General features: G+C 42.2%; 1 protein-coding gene across 5 annotated transcripts in view; it reads right to left on the bottom strand.

Moving 5' to 3' along the window:
• Nucleotides 1-17736, bottom strand: part of PDZD2 (PDZ domain containing 2) — a 485800-nt gene that overhangs the window by 50346 nt on the left and 417718 nt on the right. For all 5 annotated transcript variants that reach the window (XM_030927372.1, XM_030927373.1, XM_030927374.1 and 2 more), the window contains 7 exons: nt 15454-15599; nt 11103-11222; nt 9956-10070; nt 5808-5881; nt 5433-5658; nt 4185-4302; nt 2403-2535 (listed from right to left, as the gene is read on the bottom strand). In XM_030927372.1, the coding sequence (XP_030783232.1) occupies nt 2403-2535; nt 4185-4302; nt 5433-5658; nt 5808-5881; nt 9956-10070; nt 11103-11222; nt 15454-15599 (932 nt within the window). The remainder of the gene's footprint in view (nt 1-2402; nt 2536-4184; nt 4303-5432; nt 5659-5807; nt 5882-9955; nt 10071-11102; nt 11223-15453; nt 15600-17736) is intronic.

Genomic DNA, 17736 nt, shown 5'->3' with positions numbered 1-17736 from the left:
AATCCCAGCTACTCGGAAGGCTGAGGCAGGAGAATCACTTGAACCCACGAGGCAGAGGTTGCAATGAGCCGAGATCACGCCACTGCACTTCAGCCTGGGCTACAGAGTGAGACTCCGTCTCAAATAATAATAATAATAATTAATAATAATATTATTATTTCATTCTCAACAGAAGACAATATGGGTATCTTTACAATGATAAAATGTAAGGAGCTGCAGTGATATGCTATGTCCTGTTGGCTCAAGGCCCCATGTGGTTCCTCTTATCTCCCATGGAGCCATCTGTATTAGATAAACCAAAGAACTCCCACTTTCAGAATGTGTCTTTAGCAGAACAAGCAAAACCAGTACTAGAAAATGTGAATGTACGTTAAATGTCATGGTCAGGAGAATTTCAATACATATTTATGCTATTTAGGTAGATTCTAGAACAACTGTGTGAGCAGTTAATGAAAAGGATCCTGGCATGAATTCAAAAATTTAGTCTTCGCCGGGCACCATGGCTTGCACCTATAATCCCAACACTTTGGGGGGCCAAGGTGTGTGGATGCCTTAAGCTCAGGAGTTCGAGACCAGCCTGGGCAACATGGTGAAACCCCGTCTCTACCAAAAATATAAAAATTAGCTAGGTGTGTTGGCACATACCCATGGTCCCAGCTACTCTGGAGGCTGAGGTGGGAGGATTGCTGGAACCCGGGAAGTCGAGGTGCAGTGAGCCATGATTGTGCCACTGCACTCCAGCCAGGGTGACAGAGTGAGACCCTGTCTCAAAAAAAAAAAAAAAAAAAAAAAAAAAAATTCAGTCCTGAGGACTTGGTCTATCAGAAAAATAGTATCCTTCATAATTTTGAATAAACTTAACAAATAACTTTTCCATTATAGTTTATTTGAAATGCTGGGCTTTATTTTTTCCCCAACTTTGACGGAAGCAAAAATCTACAAAGTAACATTTGCAAATAAGCAATTGGTCTGCAAAGCCAGATTTCATCTTATTTTCATTTATTTAAATTTCAAGATAATCATTTGATAAGATAAACAGGTATTTTTCTGACTCAACAGTTAAAAGAACATTAAGAAGGAAATATTCCTCCACAAATCTGAAGACATTTATTTGTCCTTTAAAAGTATCTAACATGGGGCATATTGGCTCACAACTTTAATCCCAGCATTTTGGGAGTCAGAAGTGGATGGATTGCTTGAGCGTAGGAGTTTGAGAACAGCCTGCGCAACACAGCGAGACCCCAGTTCTATTTAAAAAAATTTTTTTAAAGGTAAACTGAAAAACTTTGTACTCTAGAAATTCTATAGAAATGCAGAAACAGTTTAAATGAATTAAGTACATTATCCAAGTTTAAGTTAAATTCTAAATAGTTATCTTTCCAACTATTATGAACAATTTATTTTTATACTAGTGTTGACACTTTCTCATTTCTTTGTATTTTTTATTTTAAAAAAATAGAGACAAAGTCTCACTACGTTGCCCAGGCTGGTCTCAAACTTCTGAGCTCAAGTGATCCTCCTGCTTTGGCCTCCCAAAGTGGTAGGAATACCGGTGTAAGCCACCACGCCTGGCCCTCATTTCTTAATTGAAGAAAGTTTAAAATTCACTGAAATTGTTTTAAAAATAAATTAATTGGCCGGGAACGGTGGCTCACGCCTGTCACGCCTGTAATCCCAGCACTTTGGGAGGCCAAGGTGGGTGGATCACGAGGTCATGAGATCGAGACCATCCTGGCTAACATGGTGAAACCCCATCTCTACTAAAAATACAAAAAATTAGCTGGGCGAGGTGATGAGTGCCTGTAGTCCCAGCTACTCGGGAGGCTGAGGCAGGAGAATGGCGTAAACCCGGGAGGCAGAGCTTGCAGTGAGCCGAGATCGCGCCACTGCACTCCAGTCTGGGCAACACAGCGAGACTCCATCTCAAAAAAATAAAAAAATAAATAAAATAAGAAATAAAATAAAAATAAATTAATTATTCAATATTAAACTTAAAGATGAGAGAATTCCCAACATATGGCCAAACAAAAGATGTGGTAAGAAAAGCCTTCTTATCTTGAAACTGACAGGGTCACAGAGATCGTCCAGTTCAAGGCTCGCAGATTCTCTTGTTGCAAAAACACAAAGAGGTTAAGTATCTCACCAGAGCTCAAAAAGCCAGTACTCTGAACTCAGCATTCTTACCTCCCACCAGACAAGTTTCAGATTTACCAGATAACATTGTCAAAATGTTCTAGCAAAAGACTGTGAAGACAGTGCGGATTAAAGATGCATTTCCCACAGGAACCAGCCGCAGGTTGCCTGCCTATCCTCAGCTAGGAAAACCATCTCCCCAAGGAGCATACGATATCCTACGAAGGTGTACCATCTTCCCACGTTCAGAACAGGGTGAACCACCTCACCTTTGGATTAGGGTGCCGGCCAATGACAAGGCGAACGGGTCCTGGAGGGCATTTGCTCAAGATGGCATGGACTTTGCTTAAAGCAGCGTGGCGGACATTGACAGAGTTCACTTCCAGGATTTGATCCCCGCGGCTAGGGAGGGCAACAGAATGCACACTCTGTGTTAGCAGCCAGCTTCTTAAAAGCTAAAACAGCTTTACTTCTGGGAGAGGTTTATAATATGAAATACTTTCTGCATACTTTAAAGAATCACATGATGTCTTTTCCCGTTGGCATACTTGTAAAAATACAACACATTCATAAAAACACATTCGATTTTAAGTGGGCAAAGGTCATAATGCGTATTTACTGGCATTTTCAGAAATAGCAAAGTCAAATGAAATTGATAATAAGGACAATGGTGAAACCTACCATTTTTTGAGCATATACTATACGCCAGGCACTATACGAAGCATGCTGTATTACAAAGCTTTGAGTAAGTAAAATTATTCCCATTATGCAGATAGGACTACAGGCTCAGAGGGGTCACCCAGATGTCACACACTATTGAACTAATTCGGGTCTGTCTGACTCTCAACCATCACATGACAGAGCCCCTCGACCACCAGCAGTTCTCTCTTCCTACCATCTTGAAATGATTATTATAATATAACTTAAGGAGGAAATAGCTGAGGCTCAAAGGTTACCCAAGAATTTGTAAAAACGTTTCAAATTTGAACACATGAGAAATTGGGGACAAGTTGCCCATTTTGACTGGAAATTACAGGGAGAGAAGTCAGTAAGAGAGAACAAAGACTCTTTATATGAGATTTGAAGAATGGTCATTTGGCAGGCTCCAGACATATGGAACCATTCAAGAAAGAAACATCATCTTGGGATGTCATTAAAGGATTTTTTTCCTTGGGTTCTAAAAGTATATTTTCTTTAATATACTTTGGATGATTTGCTAAATTTTTTTTCGTATGGAAATTTACTCTAATGATTAAGTAAAAACATAATATAAGCTATTAACAGGGCCCCAAAATGGCAACCTCAATGAATGCCATTTGGACAATCCCTTAACCACTAAAGGACGTGGAAGTTTACATGGGAGAAAGATGATACTGTTAGCAGAGGGTGCTTTGTGCAATACACGTACATTCTTGTGACGTTTAGGTGGGCACTGACTCACTGCAATTACTATATAATAGAACACCTAGATATTTCTTGTGTAAACGGAACGCCCATGTTACAACTCAACTATCTGGATTAAGAAATCAGACATTCAGTGATTTCAGAAAGTAGGCACCTAGACACGGCCATTCAACAAGGAAGGAAAATGATAGGAAAAGTTTGAGAGAACACTTAATAAGAAATGCCTCCTGTTCAAGGGCACAATTTCAGGACTTTTTGGCATCAAGTGATTCTGAACCATTTGAGCAGTTTCAGTATTTTATATGAATTTTACATATGTGAATATAAAATGAAAGAAAATATTGAGCTAATCATAGATATCTGTATAGAGTTCTATCTTGTCAAGTTTCTGAAACTGGACTTCTGAGACCAAATAGAACAAATCAAGTAGGGAAGCCAAGATCTAGAGTTCTCAAATTCAACCAAATTTCATTTATGTTAACATTTACATTTTTGGAGATGCTATTAATTGTAGTCTTGGCTATATTCTTGGAAAGAATTCAAAGCTTCAACATTCCTCAAAGGAAAGTAATAGAGCAAATATCACACATATATATTTCATATTTATGAACACTCCAGAACCTTACACTATCAGGCAAACAACAAACCTCAGGTTGCTCTCCATCTTGGCCACTGATCCTGGAGCAAGGCTGTGAATGTAGATGCCAGGAGGACTGTTTTCCAGAGCCAAGCAGCAGGCCCCAATGCCTAATCCAACTCTGGGCTCTGTGAGAGGCACCATTCAAAGAAAATAAAAACAAAAATTACACAATCACTAGAAAAAAAGGGTAACCGATTTGAAACAGAATTAATATCTATTCAGACCAATAACCATTTATTTCTGGTCCAGACTCAGAATGTAAATCCTGCTTTTCCTTGTCATCACCGGCACTGCTGTTAATAGAATGAGCCCATGGCTAACCTGGGAGCTAGTTACGGACTGAATTATCCAACAGTCAACTCTGCTCAGTCTAACGAACCTCCTCACATATGTTTTTAGAAAGAGGCAGGCTATAAGTAACATTTTTATTCTGGGTACACAAACTCAGGCTTTCTTTTGCTTTTCTTTTTAACAACTAATCTCTTGGTTGTTTAATCTTCCATCATGTTTCTGGAGTAGGTGGGGAGGAAAAAGAAACAGGGATGAAAAGAAGTAAGATTTGGTGATCATGGAATTCTAGTTACTAGTGTTAACTGTACACTTAACTATAATCTTTTGTTCTTTAAAATTTTATATTAGCCCTAGACTTAAGCTCACCAGTGATTTTTTTTTTTTTTTTGAGATGGAGTTTTGCTCTTGTGTTCAGGTTAGAGTGCAGTGGCGCAATCTCAGCTCACTGCAACCTCTGCCTCCCGGGTTCAAGAGATTCTCCTGCCTCAGCCTCCCAAGTACTGGGACTATAGGTGCCTGCCACCATGCCCAGATAATTTTTTTATTTTTAGTAGAAATGGGGGTTTGCCATGTTGGGGAGGCTAGTCTCAAACTCCTAACCTCAGGTGATCTACCTGCCTCGGCTTCCCAAAGTGCTAGGATTACAGGCGTGAGCCACTGTGCCTGGCCAGTGAAATTTTTTTTTTTTTTTTTTTTTTTTTTTTTTAAACTCAAGCCTCTGACACACAGTGATTCACGGGGAGAGCTTAGAGAGCTCCATGCTACTGGTAACTTCCCTTCACTTTGACTAAAGTGACTAACATCCCTCTACCTGACCTCACTGTGCATGTAGAGACCACCTGTTGTTGACAGAAGATTGTCCCAAAGGAATAATTCATAGAACAATGAGGAAAAATTAAGCTAACAACAGATTCCAAAATGTTATTCAAGAAATGTGACAAAGGTAAGGAATAGCTGCTATCACCTTTGTTGAGTGTTACTTCCATGACGATCCTGTCCTTGGGCCCTGGGGTCTTCCGACCCAGGGATGAAGAACTGCCTTCATCGGAGCCTCCCGCCGAGGCTACCCCACTGGTATTGAAGCTCGGGGAGGCGGATCTGCTCATGTGTGTGGGTGTCGAGCAGGGTGTGAGGCTGGGGCTCACCAACTTTGTGCGTACCGTTAAGACAAATAATCCACTCCGGATTTGCTGAGAAAACGAGGAAAGGTGGGATGAAACATGTGGACTGTCCTCATATCAAAGGGTTAAAAAAAAAAAAAAAAATCTCACCAAACCCAACCCAGAAGGAAATAAAGGAAGGAAAACAGGATAAAGCAGATCAATAAGAATGTTGTTACCTTAAAGGTATGAATCGCTTCTTGAAACGTCAAGCCCTTTATCGGTATTCCATTTACATCTAGGATTTCATCCCCTAGTGATCAAATGTGAGAATTACATTAACATTAACCTTTAATTTCCTGGAATTTAACTGCTCAGTCAGACCTATTATGGGATACCATATGGTCCCTGATTTACTACCATCTAAAATGACTTTTATTGTTTAGCTTAGCTCCCAGGAATGTCACAAAATGGGACAATTAATGACAATATTCTTTTGCAGTAATTCTGTATTTCAATCTTCAATTAAAATAACTATGGGAAGCATGAAAGTTTTTTTTAGCCATTGCCAAGTTTGACAACAGATGTCCTATGTTTAGAAATCAAACTGCAGAAATCTAGTTCAAAGGTGTTCCTCATAGTCATTATTTAAAAACTTAAACCCACTGGCAATGAGGCATGAACACACGGAACATTTGAGAAGCCACTCCTGTATTTGTAGAAAGACAAGTTTCCCGAGCCCAGAGAATCAGCATGGTGTATGGAAAATGGCTTTAATGATAACAAAAAACTTGCTAAGATATTACTGAGGAATGGCAGCCCAGAAATAGTCTTTTTTTAATTAAAAAACAAAGTTTTTGAAACAGAGTATTGCTTTGGCTCAGTCACCCAGGCTGGAGTGTGGTGGCGTCATCTCAGCTCACTACAACCTCTGCCTCCCAGGTTCAAATTATTCTCATGCCTCAGCCTCCTGAATAGCTGGGAATACAGGTGCACGCCACCATACATGGCTAATTTTTTTTTTTTTTTTGTATTTTTAGTAGAGACAGGGTTTCACCATGTTGGCCAGGCTGGTCTTGAACTCCTGGATCTGCCCGCCTTGGCTTCCCAAAGTGCAGGAATTACAGGTGTGAGCTACCCTCCCGGCCCAGAAATAGTGCCACTGATGCAGTTCCAGATTCTCTGTCAGTAAGCTGGCACGTTACTATAAGCTTCTATCTCAGAGATGACTGCGGGGTCATGTTAATTTGCCAGGCATGTGCAGGAACATGCTCGCTCACAGCCCCCTGCCCCAGCTCTCCTATTATTTTCAACTCTAAGAAGGCATAGTCAGGTCATTTTTCAAGCTGTTGACAGTGTCTGCTAGGAATATAAAAGAACTTGGACATCCTGTTGACTTATCAGAGCTTGTTTCTGGTTTGCACTCTTGTGACATGGCCTGTTTTTTTGGAATAACAGCTCATCAAAAACACTACAAAGACGCCCCAGAGAGTACAGATGAACTTTGCACAGCATTGCTGTAGAGAAGAGGGACACTGTACGCTTATAAGAAAGTGCAAAGCAGCATAAGAACACACATTGTCACCTCTCGCAGACAGCCAATCCCAGGAGCACACAGTGTGCACGATTCAAGGAATCCTGTAGACGATTACAAAAATGTAGCTGTGCCCCATGCATTTGTTATGTGGCTTCCCCTTAATGCAATTACAGAAGCTATAAAATAAGTGAAGTAATCTCTGTTTAAAAAAATCACCTGGCGGCCGGGCGCGGTGGCTCAAGCCTGTAATCCCAGCACTTTGGGAGGCCGAGACGGGCGGATCATGAGGTCAGGAAATCGAGACCATCCTGGCTAACACGGTGAAACCCCGTCTCTACTAAAAAATACAAAAAACTAGCCGGGCGACGAGGCGGGCGCCTGTAGTCCCAGCTACGAGTAGGGAGGCTGAGGCAGGAGAATGGCGTGAACCCGGGAGGCGGAGCTTGCAGTGAGCTGAGATCCGGCCACTGCACTTCAGCCTGGGCGGCAGAGCGAGGCTCCGTCTCAAAAAAAAAAAAAAAAAAAAAAAAAAAAATCACCCGGCGTAACCAATTCCTCAGTTAGGCGAGGAGGTGGCTGTTTTTAGGTTGTTTCCATAGGGGAAAAGGAGCAAATATTAAAACGGTTACTCGCACTCTTAAAACGTATGCAAGGTGTTTTAAAGACATATCACTCAACAGGTTAAAATCCATTCCGATGACTTACATTTCTTGTAAATGAACACACATGAAAAAACAGTATTTAGGAGAATCAAGTGCTATGAACCTTTCTTAACTATTGATTTTTTCCCCCCATTTTGCTCCATTTGACCAGCCTTGCAGGATGAATTTCAATTAAGTGAACACATGGCACATCCATTATAAAAATGCTCTGCTAGAATTTTATATTGTTCTAAAACTCAACACAAACACCACCTGGGAGTTAAGCCTTCCTCTAAGAGAGAGAAATAAATATTCCGCCGTGGGAGAATTAAGCCTGGTCACGTCTTATTGTTAGCATATAGGATTCGATGGTTGCTCTCCCTAAAAAATCAGAGATTCCAATTCACTCTTAGCGGTTCCAAAAAAAAAGAACCAGTATAACACAAAAACACGTAAAGTTTAGGTCAATTGAACTGAAGAGTCACAGCATTTTTGAAGATAACTAAAAATATTCTACTTTAATTATTTCATGAAGGAAGTATAATAATAAGTGAGAGGAAAAAATCAGGATTCATGCTCTGGTGAAAGATACTTAAAGTATGTGCAGGCTAGGTGCTATAGCTTAGGCCTGTAATCCTAGCACTTTGGGAGGCAGAGGTGGGACAATCACTTGAGGCCAGGAGTTCGAGATCAGCCTGGGTAACATAGTGAGACTCCATCTCTTAAAAAAAAAATTAGCTGGGCATGGTGGTGCACACCTGTGGTCCGGGCTACTTGGGAGACTTAGGCAGGAGGATCCCTGGTGCCCAGGAGTTTGAGGCTGCAGTGAGAACTGTGATCACACCACTGCACTCCAGCCTGGATGACAGAGCAAGACCCTGCCTCTTAAAGTACAATAAAATAAATATATATATACCTGTGTGTGTGTTCAGAACTTTTGTGCAATTCTATTTTATAAAAAGTATATAATCTTAATCCAGATATATATTTCAGAGAAAATATAAAGATATGTATATCTATTCTAGATATTCTATCAAAAGCAGCTACTGTGTCTGTACAGAAAGGAACCTTGGCCTATTTACGTTTTATTTTCTCAAGTAAGGTGGGAAAGTGAGTTGAACGTGGGATCACAAAGCTGGGTTTAAATTTCACTTCTGCTGTTGACTAAGGATGGGACAAGTCTCTAGTCATTTAACATTTCTGAGTGTCACTTCTCTGTCTCTAAGATGGTCACTCCAAAATGCCAATTTGACAGGTTTGTAAGGCAGTTAGCGAAATAATTAAATATGTGGGATTGCTTTGTGTTTATAGCATTATAAAATGACATATTTAAACATTTAAAAAATTATTTGCAAGGTAGAACTTGGCACCTCAATATTACTTTAATTTGCATTCAGAAGCACTTGTCTAGTATATTCACGTGTGGCAAAATGGTAGGTGCTATTGAGAATTAAAAGATGTTCATTTAGGGCCAGACACAGTGGCTCATGCCTGTAATCCTAGCACTTTGTGAGGCTGAGGCGGGCAGATCACTTGAGTCCAGGTGTTTGAGACCAGCCTGGGCAACATGGCGAAACCTCATCTCTACAAAAATTAGCCGGGCATGATGGTGTGCGCCTATAGTCCCAGCTACTCGTGAAGCTGAGGTAGGAAGATCACTTGAGCCCAGGGGGTTGTGGCTGCAGTAAGCCATGATCACGTTACCGCACTCCAGCCTGGGTGACAGATTGAGACCCTGTCTCATTTAAAAAAAAAGGTTTTGTTTTGTTTTGTTTAAAAAGATGTTCATTTAGGAACCAGACTATGTGGTGGTTGATTTCTGTAGCAAGATATTAAATATACACTAATGACCAGGCACTCTGCTTCCACACCACCCCTGAGGTAAGAACTGATTCCAAACTCTCAAAATTTTCAAGGAAAGGAACATGATTAGACCAAGTGGACAAGACAGACACTAAAGACCCCAACAAAAATAGTAAGCCACTTTCCACATATTATCTCATGTAATCCTGACAACTACTCTTCAAGCAGGCATTAATATTCCAGGTTTACAGCTAGGGAAAGTGAAGCTCAGGTTCCACTGAGTGTGCCAGGCAGATTCTGCCCAGGTCTACTGGGTACTGTGGCATTCACTCACATCTTGTGAAGAAGCAGATTCTCATGGGATCAAAGTCACTGTCACTGAGGATACAAGAGGCTTTTCTCCTACCTTCTTTAAGTCTTCCATCCTCTGCAGCTGATCCATTTGGGAAGATGGTCTTGACAAAAATCCCCATCTGTCCACGAATGCAGTCTCGGCCTCCAGCAATACTAAAGCCAAGGCCCTAGATCCGAAGCAGATGAGAGTCCAGGTTGACAGTGTCATATTTAACTGAGGGCATCTTTCCCATTGTAGTATTTAACTGAAGGCATTTGTCCCATTGTAGTATTTAACTGAAGTGCCCTCCCCAACCAGGCCTGGAGTTAAACTAAGCAACTAGCTGCAAACTCAAGTTTGTGTTCTCTTCCTTATTCCCCTCCTCAGATCTATTTACGTTGCACTAGCCATGCATTACATTAAGGGAAAAAGTTTTAGGCAGAAACATACCAAATTGCCAATATTTGACAATCTCTGACCTCCACAAATGGCAATGTCATATGGATCTACTGAATAGCTCATAAGAGTCATTTCCCACTATATGCAGGTGCCACATTTGTTTTCTTTTGTCTTTCCATTTTGTATAATATCAAAATGAATATTTTGATTTTTGTGTAATGTCAAGTTATTCGTATCATTTTCTTGATGATAATGGCAACGTCATTAAATTCATTCAAAAGGATAACCAAGGGTATTCCCTGAAGCTGCAGGCTCTGCTTTTCTTTCACTGGAGATAAAAGTTGAGGGTCATTCATTGCACCCTTGGTTCTGGCCCTAGCAGCCAAGTGCTGGTGACTCCTCACATCGTAGAAGTGAAGAGGGCATGGTCATCTCACATTGAGACCTACAGCACAGAATGCCAGGGAATCCACTTGAATCCATACAGAGGTCACTTTATCTATCCTTCTTTATACCTGTTACTTTTCATTTCATGTAAAGACAAATAAAATAAAAAGTAACCATTTAAAGAATATGTGTGACTGGGTGCAGTGGTTCATGCCTATAATCTCAGTGCTTTGGGAAGCCAAAGTGGGAGCACTGCTTGAGCCCAGGAGTTTAAGGCTGCAGTGAGCCGTGATTGCACCACTGCACTCCAGCCTGGGCAACAGAGCAAGAACCTGTCTCTAAAAACAAAAACACAAAAACAAATAAAATAAAACAAAAAAATGTGTGCTAACATTCACCCAAAAGGCAGAACAGTCTGCAGAAAAGAGCTCACCTTGCCTTTTTCTTTGTACAACCCAATGATTGAGATGACGGATGGCCGAATGAGCCTCCAAGGAGATTCCACCTGAGTCGTGCTTAAGGAGCGGGTAGACTTCTTCACAATGTGGTATTCCTAAAAGTCAGCACACGGCAAGGTCAGATGTTACTCTCATTTGTTCTATTGTGGTATCTGGCAGAAAGATACACTCAGACTTTGAAAATCTTAGATGTCTTCAGTACTAGACATTTCTCTCTGGTTCAGTGACTTAAAAAAAGGTTCCTACAAATAGTATCGCAGGTGCTGGGCACCATTGCTCACGCCTGTAATCCCAGCACTTTGGGAGGCCAAGGCAGGCGGGTCACCTGAGGTCAGGAGTTTGAGACCAGCCTAGCCAACACGGTGAAAGCCCGTCTCTAATAAAAATACAAAAATTAGCTGGGTGTGGTGGTGGGTGCCTGTAGTGCCAGCTACTCGGGAGGCTGAGGCAGGAGAATCACTTGAACCTGGGAGGTGGAGCTTGCAGTGAATGAAGACTGTGCCACTACACTCCAGCCTGGGTGACAGAGTGAGATTCCATCTCAAAAAAACCATCGGAGAAATAGCTCCTACTACAATAGACTGCCATGGCTTCTTCCCCCATATAAAGAACTGCTTGGGGACCTCAAGCACCTTGTGTTGCTCTTTCCTCGACCACCTTCCAGATTCTACATCTGGAATGGAGTCAGGAACCAGAAACAAGAGGCGTCAGTGATACAGGATGACCACCTGTGGTCGGGCTTTCCCTTGGTAGTCACCCCTGCCTCCATCCCAAGTTCACAATCATGGTTAGAAAGTATCTTGCCATTTTAAGCTTAATTCACTCGATCAAAAACTCAGCACGCCCTTGTTTCTTATAAAATCCAAACCACAAACCCAGACAACTGTTATTCCACAGAAAACATCCCGCTGAGAGAAGGCAGCAGCTTCAGTTCTCATCTCTCACATTTGGAAAATAATGTATTTTCCCATAATGAGCCACACTTTCCCTTCCTGACACACAGCAGCTCCAATCTCACCCTTTTTTGTGTCCATCACCCATAATATACACGCGTGTAAGCAGGCTGCGCTCCTTAGAACATCAACAAGAGATCAAGTGACTCTATCACCAAAGCACTTCTCTAATCTTGCTCCTTGCTATTCTTCTTAGAATAATAAACTTCTTCACTGATGCAGATATTCTACCTAAGCCAAAAAAATCACTTCATGTTTAATATGAGAAAAGAGACATCGTGAAACAGTTTTATCCTGGGTCTCTGTGTATACTACATTCAAACGTAAAAATTAGATGTCCCCAATGATATGTTTGTATTTTTGGCAGCTTAGAACAATTATATTTTTTCCAGTTTTACAAAATATCTGCCAACAATGTTGGCCTCCCAGACTTTCAATCATTAAAAAAAATGATGTGGGCTTGGCAAGGTTACTACCCTTTTAATGAAACCATTGCAGAGATGGCCAGACACAGTCTGGGTTTTTCAGTCCTTGAATACAGAAGTTTACATGTGAACTCCTAAGGGAACGATTTCTCTGGTCACCAATCTTCAGCAGTACTTCACTCCATCTCTCTTTTGGGAACCAGAAGGAACCAAAGGCCTGTAGACTTCACCAGTCTCTCAGAGAGTTTCCAGGATCTCCTTGAACTTTCTAGACCTGTGCTGTCTAATATGGTAGCCACTTGCCACTTGTAGATACCTATATTAAAATTAAAATTAATTAAAAGTACACTCCCCACTAGCCACTTTTCATGTGCTTAGTAGACAAATACAGCTACCATATTGGACAGTACAAATAAAAAACCTCTCCATCACTGCTGAAAGTTTTACTGGAAATCCAGGTCTAATCTAGCTAATATTTATTTTATTTTATTTATTTATTTAAGACAGAGTCTCTCACTCTATCACCCAGGCTGGAATGCAGTGGCGTAATCACAGCTCGCTGCAGCCTTGACCTCCTGGGCTCAAGTGATCTTCCTGCTTCAGCCTCCCAAGTAACTGGGAACACAGGTATGCACCACCATGCCCAGCTAATTAAAAAGAAATCTTTTTTTGTAAAGATAAGGTCTTGCCATGTTACCCAGGCTGGTCTCGAACTTGGGCTCAGGCAATTCTCCCACCTTGGCCTCCCAAAGTGCTGGGATTACGGGCATGAGCCCGGTTCTAGATAATACTTTACAGTGGACGGAGACAGACCAAGAAATAAGAAAGATGAATCCTGGGAGAAAAATAAAAGGGCAGAAAATAAAAAGAGGAGACAAGAGAAAGGAGAGTTTTCTTGAAAAGAGAGGGAAAAACTCTCCTTTCAAACTTTCTACCCTGGCCTGGGCTTCCTGATCCCTGGAAGTGTGGTTAGAGATGGATGTTTCTGGGCTACAAATGCCGTCGGGTTTCCTCAGCAGGTCAGTTAAGAAATTACCTCAATGCTCGATCTGTGGTCATGATGGCAGTAAACCTTCTCTCATCTTTCACACAGCCTGACAAGGCCGGGTGCAGTGGCTCACGCCTGTAATCCCAAGACCTTGGGAGGCTGAGGCAGATGGATCCCTTGAGGTCAGGAGTTTGAGACCAGCCTGGCCAACATGGTGAAACCCCGTCTCTACTAAAAATACAAAAATGAGCTGGGCGTGGTGCCAAGTGTCTGTAATCCCAGCTACTTGGGAGGCTGAGGCAGGAGAATCGCTTGATCCCGGGAGGCGGAGATTGCAGTGAGCCGAGATTGCATCACTGAACTCTAGCCTGGGCAACAGAGTGAGACTCAGTCTCAAAAAATAAAAATAAAATGACTGACGGTTGGGCGATCTTCCAATGTTCTGATCTCCCCTGACTCTGTGGGTCCAACAGGACGATTCTGAGCAGGTCGCAGTCCTGGGCCTGGACAAGTTTGACTGGTCTCATGCCAGTTTCTTCTCTGCTTTTACTCAGTGCCCCAATGCCCCTCAAGTTGCCTTTGGGTGAATTCAACCCAAAATGGGCTGATCAGCCACTGTCCCTGAAACATGGGCACTTGTTATTCTCCTGGTCAGATAAAGGGCATCAGAACCAACAGACACACTTTATCCTGACACATAATTGACCCGATTCAAGCACCTTTTTTTTTTTTTGAGACAGAGTCTGGCTCTGTTGCCCAGGCTGGAGTGCAGTGGCCGGATCTCAGCTCACTGCAAGTTCCGCCTCCCGGGTTTACGCCATTCTCCTGCCTCAGCCTCTGGGTAGCTGGGACTACAGGCGCCTGCCACCGCGCCCGGCTAGTTTTTTGTATTTTTTTAGTAGAGACGGGGTTTCACCGTGTTAGCCAGGATGGTCTCGATCTCCTGACCTCATGATGCGCCCGTCTCGGCCTCCCAAAGTGCTGGGATTACAGGCTTGAACCACTGCGCCTGGCCCGATTCAAGCACCTTTAAAGGTTTACAGAGGTTCTGGCATATCACCTTTGACAAAATACGTAATCCCTTTGAGATTCAGTTGCTCCATCTGTAAAAGGGTCTTAACACACCAAAAGTGCGGGCCTGCCTCAGATGCCCTGACCCAGTTCCTGTAGAACTCTACTCTCTACAGCTTTCCAAGCACGAGTGGATGTCATTGCTCCCACACCCATCCTGTTATCTCTGCTTCATCACAGGGCTTAGGACAAGCTGCTAATGGTTCCTCTTGAGCCCCTTGGTTAGTGGTGCCAGGGCTCAAAGAATACCCCACAGGTTTCTCAGGTACTGAGCCTGCCTTAGCCTTGGTTAGGAGACCACCTACCCAGTTTCTACCAGGTTGGAGGATGCCGAGATAAAGGAGTGGCCCTCATGCAGAGCTCCGATGGGAGCAGGTTCTGGAACATTAACTTGAGCAGCTAGTGCAGCCCCCTCTACAGCCCCCCATGACCTTGGCTGCTTGAGTCATTACTGTGTAACAGGTAGGACTCCAGGTGAGCCATGGATGCATATGCAGGCACACACGCACACTCCCTCTCTCATACATGTGCCCACACCCACCCGCACAGTTGGTACACTGACACAGGCTGCTCCTATTAATCAAGCAATGCTGGTTCACCACAGACTGTGAGACGCCATCGTCTCCTGGCAATTGGAAGCACCTCTCGGTTCCAAAACACACAATAGGAAGGAGATGAAGATTTTGAGATCCAATAAGGGATTTTCCCCCACTATTTTCAAATATTAGGCCGACTTCTTTGTAGTCTCTCTGGGTAGACCTCACTTTGTCTACTGTCTCTTTCTATCCCATTTATCTAGCCCCAGACAATCCTGGCCTGCGTGGATGGGCATTTCTTCTTAACTTGGAAGCCCTTATGGTCTTTGAAAGATCTGCATCCCTGGTCAGACCTGCGAGGCACTAGAAGAGTCCAGCAGCTGTGGGAGGGAGTGTTTCCGGCCATCTCGGGAGACCTCCAACATCCGGATCCGGGGGTCCCCATTCCGCACCATCAGCTCGTTATATTCTTCAACTGACTCGAGGCGGTGTACACCCCCTGGAGAAAAAAGAGGAGAAAACATGGTTTGATATGGGTCAAAAAGAATCATAAGCACATCCAGAGGCATAGACTTGTATTTACACCCACCTTCATGGTTTTGAGAAGGCCTACCTTCTAATACACTCAAAGTACAGAGCTTGGCCCATCCTAACAGCAACCTTTGCATAAGCTAGTTACGTGCTGAAGCCACTAGTGTCAGGCTACGAAAAAACTGCCAGTTTTTGAAATGACCAGATTGGATGAGGGGCAATGTAAATGTTTGTTCCAAATAAGATGTAGCTCTGGTGGGTAAGGGAATAGTGAGAAGGCTATTAGTAGATGATTTCCTGATGATGGAGGAATATCATTTTGTGATTGGTATAGTTTCATTGTTGGTGCAGATGCTTTTTTTTCCATGTATAGGCATGACTTTTAAAATAAACTTTTAATTAAAGTATAACAACTTATAGAAATGTGTACAAATCATAAGTGTATATGAAATTTCATATACCCATAACGAAAACCTAGATCAAGCAGCAGAATATTAACCAGGACCTCAAAAGCATCCTCTGCACTACAAACCATCCTTCACCCTTATCCTGGCTTTTAACATTACAGATTACTTTTATCTGTTTTTTAATTTTACGTCAATGAACACACACGATACATACTTTTTGTCTGGCTCCTGTTCGTAGCATTTGTTTATGAGAGTCAGCCACGCTGTTGCATGCCAATAGCTTGTTCATCCCCATTCTGTAGGCTATTCCGTTGTCTAAACACATTGTCTAAACATACCACAATTTACTTATCCATTCTATTGTTGGTGGACATTTGGCTTGTCTCCAGTTTTAGATACAGAACAAGGGTCAGCAAAGATTTCTGGCAAAATTTTTTTATGTTCACTTTTTTTGGTAAAGAGTTGGCAAGCTTTTTGCCACATTTTAGGCTTTGTGGGCCACAAATGGTCTTTGTTGCATATTATTTTTCTTCTTCTTTTTCTTAACAACCTACTAAAAATGTAGAAAGCATTTCTAGCTTGTGAGCCCTACAAATAGAGCCGTGGACCATAGCTTGTTGACCCTTGATCTAGAATATCTCGTTAATAAATATTCTCTCACACGGCATTAGATGTCACCTAGGAGTGGAGTCTCTGGGCTACACTCTGAGCGTCTGTCCAGCTTCAGCCATGCTGTTTCAGCAGCATGGGGAAGTTCTAGAATCTCCACATCGTTGTCACACTGGACAGTGTCAGTCTTTAATTTTGGCCATTCTGGAATATATGATGGTACTCATTTGTGTTTTTTAAATTGCATTTCACTGATGACTAACGAGATCAAGATTCTTTTCATACATTCATTGGCGGTGTTCCTTTTGTAAAGTTGTAAAGTGCCTGAACAAGTCTTTTGCCCATTTTAAAACTGGATGTCTTTTTTATTGATCTATATATATTTTTATTTATTTATTGGTGTTTTCTCTTTATTTTTTTGAGATGGAGTCTCACTCTGTTGCCCAGGCTAGAATGCAGTGGTGCAATCTGCTCACTGCAACCTCCACCTCCCAGGTTCAAGTGATTCTCCTGCCTCAGTTTCCCGAGTAGCTGGGATTACAGGTGTGCACCACCACACCTGGCTAATTTTTGTATTTTTAGTAGAGATGGGATTTCATCATGTTGGCCAGGCTGGTCTTGAACTCCTAACTTCAGGTGATCTACCTGCCGTGGCCTCCCAAAATGCTGGTATTACAGGTGTGAGCCACTGCGCCTGGCCCATTTAAAAAAATTTTTAATGTAACTTGAATAAGGGTCTTTTGTGGGATCTATGGATTGTAAATATCTTCTCCATGTCTACGCTTTGCCTTTTCACTGTCTCAACGTATATTTTGAAAAAACAGCTCATCATTTTAATGTAGTACAGTATGTCTTTTTAAAAACTTTATGGTTTGTAATTTTGTGTTCTTTTAAAGATACTTCTATAGTAACAATTTAGGCTGAGCACAGTGGCTCATGCCTGTAATCCCAGCACTTTAAGAGGCTGAGGCGGGCGGATCGCCTGAGTTCAGGAGCTCGAGACTACCCCAGGCAACAAAGTGAAACCCTATCTCTACTAAAACAGAAAAAATTAGCCAGGTGTGGTGGCGCGCACCTGTAGTCCCAGCT

The sequence above is a fragment of the Rhinopithecus roxellana genome, chromosome 3 (assembly GCF_007565055.1).
Source record: "Rhinopithecus roxellana isolate Shanxi Qingling chromosome 3, ASM756505v1, whole genome shotgun sequence".
Lineage (NCBI taxonomy): Eukaryota > Metazoa > Chordata > Mammalia > Primates > Cercopithecidae > Rhinopithecus > Rhinopithecus roxellana.
This window is presented reverse-complemented; position numbering and strand designations above follow the sequence as displayed.